Here is a 10,794-nt window from a genome sequence, read left to right on the forward strand (position 1 = left end):
TTACAGGCATGAGTCACCAACATCTAGCATTAAACTTTTAGCCTCATGAAATTCTCAGAAGTCATTCCTCTTTAATCTTCCAGTTTACAGATAAAGTACTAAAGGTTCAGCAACATTTCCAAAAGCAGACATCTGCTGAGCTGGGGAAGTAAAATTCAATCCAACACATTTCAACTGTCATGTGTGTGTTCAATTACCAATGTTCTAGACTGTGCAAAGCCTCATATTTAGCAAGTGCTGGGTAATTTATGTTGATTAAATGGATAGTTTATTGTCTTGTCTTGTAGGAGGACTGGAAGCCTTAAGCAAATCACCTAATTGGTCCATGTTATATACTTTTCTAGTTTGTAAAATAGAATTGCTAATACGGGCCACCCATTTCTCTCCCTAGTAGAAGAATGGGCAGTTTTACTTTATTTAGATATAAGGGTATTTGGTCAAGACAAGACTCTACAGTGGGTATTGAGGTGGCTTAAGCAGATGATGGATAAGACCACAACAATTCAGAATAATTAACTAAGTCTTGGACAATCTGAAAGAATGTGACGTACAATGGCAAAGCTTCAGTTTCCTTAACCTGTATGTGAACTTTATCTTCATCTAACTATGAACTCTTCTCTTATTTCTCAGCTAAATTAGAATGTGTTTGTATGAAAGAATAGTCAAAACTAATGAGTTGTCACTTCAGACTTAGATTGTATGACTTTTGAATATGTAATGAATATTCTAAATGAAAATGCATTCTTACAGTACGGCATCTCTCATTATAAAGATCATCATAGTGACAACATTGCAAGTTCCTGCTGAAAGGATTTTTAATGGAATTCATCCCTGCTTTCTGCTATCCTGGTTTAGTTCTTAGAAATTTCACTAGGTCTCTCATTATAGCTAGGAGCATGGCATGCACAGCTATAGTGAATAGCAAGGGTAAATAGATTTGGGTCCCAGGGCTCACTCTAACAAGATGACCTTAAGTCATTTATCCCCCCTAGGTCTCAGTCTCTTAGTAAATGGGGTCAAATAGGCCAGGCTCAAAATATCAGGTATTGCATATTTTTGCTCATATTTGGAACCTAGACCCAAAATAATTATTATTATAATAATGATGACAAGATATGCATGTAAAGGAGGAACTGTGGGGTGGCAGAACAGCAAGAAAGGAGGAGAAAGTCGGCGGTAACTAGGAGGTGAAAAAAGGGATGGAAGTATGTTTATCTACATAGATACAAACTTAGATACATGTCTATATAATGAACTCCACTAAACACTGGGAAAATGGGGAGGAAAAGGAGGTGAAGGTAATAGAAACATAGGATTGAACCTATCTAAGGAACACTGTACACATCTGTGGAATTATCATAAAGAAACTTCATTGGACTACTGGTGTATGCTAATAAAATACTAACAGATTTAGGTATGAAATAAGGTTGCTTTCAGATAAAAAAAAAATGAGGCTTAAGTATAGATTTCCTCCAGTAACCTGCAGGCCTGCTAGGAAGATCATTAAAAGGCTTTGTACACTCTGAATTAATTTGCTTCCTAAATTCCCTCAAAGGTGGACATTTGCTTTTGTATTATATGCACAGGTGAAATTATCCATGTACATTGTTGGACTGGAATTCCAAGTTGAATGGGATCTGAAAAGCAACTGAACGTGTTGTTCCACAGAGATTCTGGGTGTTCAATGTCTAGAGACTGAGCTCTGAGTGAAGAACACAGGAAAAATTTATTGCCCTTGAGGCACCTGAGCACAAGCCTAAGCAGAACCTTTGCTGATGGCTCAGTGCTCATCCTCCCCCGCCTCCCCCTTCATGGAGAAAGAACAGGCTTCTAGGACTCTATCCAGGCCAGCCATTTGGGCATCTGTTCTGGAGATAGAACGCTGCAATGATGGCAAGGTCCAACATCTGGACAGAGAAGGAAAACTACATAACGGAAATCAACTGAAAACCGCCTGCGATGAAATCCAACAAGGAACCCTAACATCTTCCTTCCTGCCTCGGAACTTTGCAAGCCAACTCAAGTCCCCACTCAAGATCTGATCATGAGTTTGGTTAGAGTTGTCTAGGTGAGTGGGTAATGAGTGCTGTCAGGAGTGGCCTGTCTCACGACCTAGTTAACTTTGATCATGTCCGTGATCACACCTTGCCCTAACAAACCACCTGGCATAATCTGGCTTGTTCCTATAGAGAAACTTGGCAGAGGTTTTAGGATGGAAAGAAACCGATTACCTGCACCAGGACAAAAAAAAAATAATAATAAATAAAAGCGCTTGACCTACTGATGTCAGTGTCAGTATCACTTTCACATGCCAGGAACAAATTATTACAGGAGCAGAGACTTAGAACACCCAGTTGGGAGTTCATAAATCAGGGGAAAAGGCTAATGATACTGCATTTACATTCCTTGGAGGCAGAGGCCGTGTCTGCACTCCTTTGCGGGGGAGTGGGAGTGGGAGCGTTTATCTGCTCACTGTGGACCCAGGACTGACGAGACTAGCTGGTGAGCTTCTCGACTTCATCCAAAAGGCCCTGGTTCCTCGTGGGCTGAGGGTGGAGACATGCGTGACAAACCACCCGCCGCCCGCACGCGTGTCAGGCCAGGGTGTGTAACCAGTACTGCGTTAGGAACTGGACTGTCTCATCTCAACACCGCTTCCCTACCAGGACCCTGGGCTTGCTGAAGCCTGGCCGGGCCGGGAAGATGCCCACACCTTCGCGGGGGCCCGCGGTGGGGGAGGGCGGCCGCGGCCCCGTCCCCGCACTCTGGTCACCAGGCTGGGAAGTGGGCCGGGAACAGCGCATTTCCTGCTTCACCCTCGCAAGCCCCAGGCGGGGCCGAGCGGGAACGCGGACACCGTCGTGGAGTCGTCGCCGGGCCTCCGGGGCGGGGGTAGGAGGGAGGGAGGGGGGTGGCGGGGAGCGGGGACCGCGCCCTGCGGAGGGGTGCGTGCTCCGGGAAAGGGGGTCGAGGAGAAAGTTCGAATCCTGCTCGACTGAGCGATCAAAGTCCCCTGGCCCTCGCCCGCCCTTTCTCTCCACCCGCGCGGGCGAGGCCTGCGGTGGGCCGGGCTCGCTCGACCCTCCCGGGCCGGGGACCCGCCGCGGCGCCGCGAAGGTGGAGCGGGTGACCGCTATCTTCCCCGCCAATCCTTCCTCCCCGCCCCTCCCCTGCAGCCCGTGACCTTCGACCTCCATCCGGGACCCACGGGGGAGGGGGGGGGGATTGGGCCAAGGCCGGGGCGGAGACGCGAAAGGTATCCAGGGGGGCGCGGCGACGGCGCGGCGGCGCCGGGGCTCGAGGTGCCAACCCGAGGCGTCGCGGTGCGCGGCCCGCGTCGGAGGTGCGGAGCCTCGGCCCGCGGCGCCGCGCCCGCCGCCCGCGGCGCCTCCCTCGGTGGTGGAGGCCGCCTTCGGGAGACGGATGCGTTCGTGCATAGGCCTTGTGGCCATTCTTCGCTCTTGGGGATCGTCCGGTCGGCTTCGGGGGGGCCACCCCGGAGCTTCCCCGGGGGGCTGGAGGCACGCACTCCCCTCCTCCACGCACGTGAGCCCCACGGCCACCCCGGATCTGCCCAGGTGCCCACCGATCCTTCGCGATGGACTTGGGTGGCCTGGTCCTGGTCCTGCTTTCTGAGCATCGACAACACACCTTGCCGGAAATCCAGCCGGCAGGCCCGGCGAGAACAGACAGCGCGGCTTTGACCCCTTCACGCCAGCGTCACAGACACCCCACCTCCCCCCGGGGCCGCCGGTGCGCCCGCGGCCCTCAAACCCCACGCAGTGGCCGGCACAACGCGCCGCCGCCTCCTTCCCTTCCCGCGCAGGGTCGGCCCCGCCGGGGCACGGGGAGAGGGGAGCGCGGTCAGGGAGCCGAGGTGGCCGCGCGGGGCTCGGCCGAGGCACCCCGCCGGCTGCGGGGAGGGGGGGCAGCCTTCTGATTCCAGAAACCCGGGCCTCCGCCCCCCTCCCCCAGTAAATCTCTAGTGTTGAGGAAAGCAAGGCTTGCAGGAAGCGACTCCGGATGTTTGCTTCTTTACATGTGGCATTTGTGGCCGGCTCTGATAAAAGTTTCAGCTCGGCTTCCAGCACCACGTTTGAAAGAGCGAGTCCACACGTCCGCAGAGCTGTCGGCGACACGCCGGCCCTCAACTCCCCCCTCCCCAAATAGCCGTCGAGAGCTCGCTCCGACGAAGCGAGACCTCAGGGAAGCGCTTGCCTTTCACAAACAAGTATTGGAAAAGCAACATAATTCCTTCTCGGTAAATGTGTTGAGTAAACCATGTTATCACACACACGCACACTCACGCACACACACGCACTCCCTCTCTCCCCTCCACCTCTCATTCAGACAGACACACACACCACACACACACACACACACACACACACACACACACACACACACACACACACCCCGACCAGAGAATGTGTTTTAAGACATAGAAGGGAGAAATGATGAAAATCAGAAGCTCCAGTAACGTCCTAGGGGTGTGTAGTCTCACCTGATTTCCCGGTAATCTCACTTGACAGAGATAAGTGGCTCGTCTCCAGAACACCCCCCACCCCCCCCCACCCCCCACCCCCCCGCCCGCCGTTTCTCTACCTTCTTGGCTCCTAAGGGCGCCTTTTCCCATGAGGAGCCCAGCTTGGAGAACTAGTGGGTGACCGTCGGTAGATTGGTGCATAGGATTTTTCTGGAACCACACCTGGATTATATTTCCTGTGGTTTCAATTGTTTGGAGAAATTGGCCAAATAGAGTAATCTAGGCAGAGAAAGTTGGTTTTGGAATGGGTGTTCTGGTTTAGTTTCGCCTGACTTTTAAAAACCGTTTGTTCATAAAATACTTGTACTAAGAAAATTCTGCGTTGAGCTCTTTATAGGCATTTATTATATCTGCAACTGTTAGGAAATATCTCTAAAGTTTAAAAAAAAAGAGTATGGTGGTAGGAAAGTAATTTGTAATATTGCTGTCTCTGTAACTTTAAAATCCTTACTTATATAACTATTTGTAATGTATTTTTTATTCTCAAGCCGATTTTTTTCTGAAAAAAGAAAACTTTAAAGAAAAGTATATTACCAGTTAAATTTGCCTTAAATCACCAATTAAAATTCTCTTTGATGTCTTTAAACACGTTTATTTATTTATTTTTCCTGTCTGAATCTTAGAAACCAGGGAACCACAACCTCTGTCACTGTGTCTGCAGGAAGACGGGTAGGGAAGGGGAAAGGGGAAAAGATAGCCACGACACGGCACGGATCCTTGCTGAGTTGAAGTACAGCTACTGTGCCGGAGTTCTTTGGAGAAAAGGGGCATCATCAAAAACTGAAGGCAAGAACTTCATGGTTTTAGGGCAGATTTGATTTTTTTAAAATTAAAGTCTGTTGTTGAAATATCACATTAAAAAACAACAACAAAGAAAACCTCGGTGTTTAACATCTCCGATTCCCCAATGTAAGCGCTACTTTTTCACTACATCTTCATAGCAAAATGAAGAAGAAGAAAGAAGAAAAGAAGAGGGGAAAGAAAGAAAGTCTTTTCTGGAAATTAATGTGTTGGGATTATTCTTCCTTCAGAATTATGAACAGATTTAGTTACCTTTGAAAAGATAGATGCTTTGAAAAAAACATAAATACACAAACTCAACAGCCAGGCTTTGTGATTAAGAGTTCCTGGTCTGAAAGCAGACTGCTGGGTGGGAATTTTACCTTCCTGATACTTTGATCTCTCCAACTTCCTGATCCTTTCCTGTCCTCAGTTTCCTCCCCTGTAAACTATAAAAGCATCTGCCTCCCAGGTTGTTTAGGGGAGGGCATTGAGAACCCTTCGATGGTATGCTGTATTGTCACACAGGGGCACGTTTAAAAGTCTCACAGAGGGAAAAAGTTTTTACTACTTTACTAAAAATAAGTTTACTAGTCACTCAGATTTTCTGTGCAGTCTAAAGAAATGTATAAAAATGCCATAATTATCTGCCAGGGTAGCTATCTTTAACAGATGATGAGAAATAGTTACTTTGCCACATAAAAGGATTAAACTAATAAACTTGGACACTGAGACTAACATTATTGCTCATTTTACAGTTTACTTTTGGGACGGGGACAAGGGTCTGTGCAAATCTTTCCCATAAGTCAGAACCAAGTCTTGCCCCTTGTACTGAAAAGACATGAGAAACTGTGTGTGTTTATACATACATAACATTTTATATGCATATATACTACACAATTTCATATACACATTTTCAAGGTATGGTTTTTTGTGAATAAAAATCCCAGTTCTTGAAGGAAACATTGGAAGTCAGGACATCTTCCTGAGTTTACTGTGGTTTCAAAAAGTTAGAATTTACCCTGAACATAATGTAAGCAGGGTGAGGCCTTGGGAGAGATTTGTTCGTTTCTTATCAGCAATATCTTCTACCTTAAAGAAGATACATTTGAAGAAGACACCTTTTCAGTTACTTGGAAGGCAGCTGAGTTACCCAGCACTGAACCAGAGCTTGTATTCTGGAGATGAGATTTAAAAGTGAATCCAAAGGATGTTTAGAACGATTAACGCGAGCTGCTTTGGGTTAGTACCTCTCTCTACCTGATGGGACAGTTAGCAAAACTGGACAGTTTTGTTTTGATTTTTTTTTTTTTAAAGCAGTGCTCCGCGCTGGGCTGGAGAGGGCTGGGCGGCAGAGCCCGGCTCCAGCCACCTTTTCCGGGGGCAGGTGTAGCCCTGGACGCAGAGCTGGGGGAAGGGAAAGGGGAGGGCGTGGGGTGGAACTGGGACTTGGGACTCCGACCACCGTCTGGGCGGAGGCCGAAGACTCCCGCCCGGCCCGCCCCCATCGCTCCATTGGCCACATCTGAGCAGAAAAGGCCCCGCAAACGGGGGGACGCCCGCAGTGTCACTGGGTCGCCAGGGGGTGCTGGCTAGGTCGTGGGCTGGGACTGGCTGGGCTCGCTGGAGGAGGGCTCGGGTCGGGACGCCCGAGTAGTTCTCCGGGCATCTCCTGGCTCGCTCTCACCCCCCCCTCCCCCGGGGGAGGCGGCCCCGTCTGGCTAAGGGTAACGGGGCGCGGGGCAGGGCTGGAGCGCCATGAGCAGCCCGGATGCGGGGTACGCCAGTGACGACCAGAGCCAAGCCCGGAGCGCGCTGCCCCCGGTGATGGCGGGGCTGGGCCCTTGCCCCTGGGCCGAGTCTCTGAGCCCCCTCGGGGATGTGAAGGTGAAGGGCGGAGAGGCGGCGGCCAGTAGCGGGGCGCCGTCTGGGGCCTCGGGACGGGCCAAGGGCGAGTCCCGCATCCGGCGGCCGATGAACGCCTTCATGGTGTGGGCTAAGGACGAGCGCAAGCGGCTGGCACAGCAGAACCCGGACCTGCACAATGCGGAGCTGAGCAAGATGCTAGGTGAGTCCCGGGCGGGGGCCGAGGCGCGCGGGCGCGGGTCGGAGGGCACGTCCTTGGGTGCGTGGGTGCTCTTGGGGGGCCTGGCGCCCGATACTGGGGATGTGTTTTAGCCGGGCTCTTCTCTTCCCGCCTGGCTCTCCAAACTTTCGGCCTTGATCAGCCATCGCCTTTCTAATGACCCGGGTGGCCCGGGAGGCTGAGTGGCTGGGCGCGGGGTGGAGGGCGGCTTCCCGGCCGGTCCGCGCGGCCACACGGGGCGGTATTCATAGCACCCCGGTGGTGTGGGGTCGGCCCGTCCCCGATCCTGTCCCAGCGCAGGGGGAAACTGTCAGTTTTTCGGAGCCCAGAGAGTCAGGAGAGCTAAAGCAGGGTGGGGTGCCCTAGATGGGACCCGAGAAGGGGTTCCAGGCCTCCCTTCCCATTCGGCCCGCTCCCCCTCGGGCTGTGCCATTCCGGGTTGGGTCGGAGGCGGGCTAGATCGCGCCGGGGAGGGCGAGCGCAGCGCGGTAACCCCGGCGCCCTCCGCCCCGTCCCGCCCGGCGCGCAGGCAAGTCGTGGAAGGCGCTGACGCTGGCGGAGAAGCGGCCGTTCGTGGAGGAGGCCGAGCGGCTGCGCGTGCAGCACATGCAGGACCACCCCAACTACAAGTACCGACCCCGGCGGCGCAAGCAGGTGAAACGGCTGAAGCGGGTGGAGGGAGGCTTCCTGCACGGCCTCGCCGAGCCGCAGGCCGCGGCGCTGGGCCCCGACGGCGGCCGCGTGGCGATGGAAGGCTTGGGCCTGCCCTTCCCGGAGCAGGGCTTCCCCGCGGGCCCGCCGATGCTGGCCCCGCACGTGGGTGGCCACTACCGCGACTGCCAGGGCCTGGGCGCGCCCCCGCTGGACGGCTACCCGCTGCCCACGCCGGACACGTCGCCCCTGGACGGCGTGGACCCCGACCCAGCCTTCTTCGCCGCCCCGATGCCCGGAGACTGCCCAGCGCCTGCCACCTACAGCTACCCGCAGGTCTCGGACTACGCCATGCCCGCGGAGCCGCCCGCCGGCCACATGCACCCGCGACTGGGCCCCGAGCCCGCGGGCCCCTCGATGCCGGGCCTCCTGGCGCCCCCTGGCGCCCTGCACATGTACTACGGCGCGATGGGCTCGGCGGCGGCGGGCGGCGGACGCGGCTTCCACGCGCAGCCCGCGCAGAGCCCCGCGGCCGGCCCGGGGCAGCCGTCCCCGCCTCCCGAGGCGCTGCCAGGCCGCGACGGCACGGACCCCAGCCACCCCGCCGAGCTCCTCGGGGAGGTGGATCGCACGGAATTCGAACAGTATCTGCACTTCGTGTGCAAGCCCGAGATGGGTCTCCCCTACCAGGGGCATGACTGTGGGGTGAGCCTCCCCGACAGCCACGGGGCCATCTCCTCCGTGGTGTCCGACGCCAGCTCCGCCGTGTACTACTGCAACTACCCCGACGTTTGACAGCTCCGGCCGCCCAGGGGCTCAGGGTGGCACACTTCCTGGAAGAACTAAGGAAATCCTTAGCCGTGTGCTTCGGTTTTGTTTTTAGTTTTGGTTTTTTTTTTTTTAGGTTGTCTTGGCATATAATTTATGGTAATTTATTTTGTCTGCCACTTGAAAATTTGGGGGGAGGGTGTTGTGGGGTGTTTGTTTAAAATTGATTCATCCACTATCCACACACACCCCATTTCTGATCTCAAAAGTAACCGTTTGTGAATGTTGTCTTAAAACAGTTGCTCCATCCGTTGGAAATTTATTTGATCAAAATTTTGCACCAAGTGTGCTCGTGTTTAATCTTTTTTTAAAAAAAAAAAAATAAAAATCTGAAGTATTGGGTTTTAGTTCTTCATCCTAGCAATGTCTCTTGTCAAACCAGTCTTAGAAGAAACCTATGTTTTAAATCCATGTTAAGAACCAGTACCACTAGAAACACACACTTAAGTGAAAATATCTTGTCTTACCATAATGCAGCTAAATTCCTCCAAGAAGGCCCTAAAAAAGCACATTATAACCTGTAGGTGCTGGAAATTGTTCTTGCTGGCAGGGGGGGGGGGGGGGGAGAACTTCCTATAATGAGCCTGCTCAGTTTTTTAAAGTAGTGGTCAATATCAATACTGTAAACATTCTACATTCTGCTTTTAAGAGCAGATTTCCAAATAGCTTCATTGTCTAATTGTCAATTTTGAGATTTGCCTATAGAGGCTTTGCCCCCCACACACACTTTTTTGTGGTCTATATTCATCACGAATCCTTATCCCTCACTCAATACAACTTGCACAACTGGCCTTTAATCCTCAGTTATGTAGTATGGCTGGGAACTAATCAAAATAAACATTGTATTTCAACTACTAGTCAACACTAGCCTTTAAATTCAGCCCTTGTTTTTTGCTATAGGTACATGAATCAATGACTTAATTTCCTGACATCTGAGTTGCTACATGTGGGAAGAGTATATGGGTGGATTTGTGCGTATTGTGCTTTAAAATGTGAATAAAGCTACAGCCCTAACTATCCAGAGCCCAAGTAACACAGGCGGAAGTAGATCTGCTTGTTACTGCTGTGGCATTTTTCACACATTCTGTAGATTGAAGTTTGAATGGATTACGATTGGGTATTTGCTGTGCCAGTTGTTTCCACAATGCCATTCCGCACAGCACAGAGAGGCTGAAAAGGCCTGCAAGCTTAGGTTCTATTCACATGCAGGCCGGTGTGTGTGTTGAGTCTTCTGCATGGCAGGAAGCCCTCTACCTCTTAATTACACTCCCAGCCCTACTACAAGCTTTTCACAGTATTTGTGCTGGGATAGATCCATGGGTGCCGGAAGAATTTATATTCAGGTGAGAGTTTAGTTTGATCTGAGCTGAAATATTTGGCTGGATTAGTGAAAATAGGCATATTTTTGGTGGGGATTTGTGGATATGAGTGGGAAGGATGAAAAGCTTCAGTGTAGAAAGGTTAATAAGTCTTGCTAAACATTGTAAGCCACCTTAGTGATTTTAGAATTGGAAAACTTGCCATGTGTTATCAAATCCAGTTAGGTTTAAGTGTTCTACCCTTTTCTATGTTGTTTCTTCCTCTGGTCCCATAAAGGTTCTTCATTTTCCAGTCTGAGCAACATGCCTGAGATGTCCCCAGCATTCCCAGTAGATGACGCCATAAGCAAAAGAGGCTGCTGGCTCAGGTTCAAGGCCCTGTGGCCAGTTCAGATTTTAGGTTCCCAAGGAGGCTCTGGTATACCGTTGGCTAACAAAATTAAGATAGACAGGGAAAAGAGGAAGGGAGAAGAGGTAGAGTACCTAGGTGAATGAATCCTGTTAAGTTGCATTCTTAATACTCATCACGTATGGATAGGAAAATAAGAGCTAAGTGGCGAAAGGAATTCTGATGCTTTGCTCAG

At 51.4% G+C, this 10,794-nt stretch overlaps 1 protein-coding gene across 1 annotated transcript; it reads left to right on the plus strand.

The window, feature by feature from the left end:
- The first annotated feature begins 6,900 nt into the window (after positions 1-6,900).
- Positions 6,901-9,988, plus strand: Sox17 (SRY-box transcription factor 17). Its single transcript, XM_048359096.1, has 2 exons — positions 6,901-7,394; positions 7,942-9,988. Exons 1-2 carry the CDS (start codon positions 7,085-7,087, stop codon positions 8,856-8,858), a joined length of 1,227 nt encoding a protein of 408 aa, XP_048215053.1. The 5' UTR covers positions 6,901-7,084; the 3' UTR covers positions 8,859-9,988.
- The last annotated feature ends 806 nt before the right edge of the window (positions 9,989-10,794 follow it).

Source organism: Perognathus longimembris, chromosome 12 (assembly GCF_023159225.1).
Source record: "Perognathus longimembris pacificus isolate PPM17 chromosome 12, ASM2315922v1, whole genome shotgun sequence".
NCBI classification, from domain to species: Eukaryota; Metazoa; Chordata; class Mammalia; order Rodentia; family Heteromyidae; genus Perognathus; species Perognathus longimembris.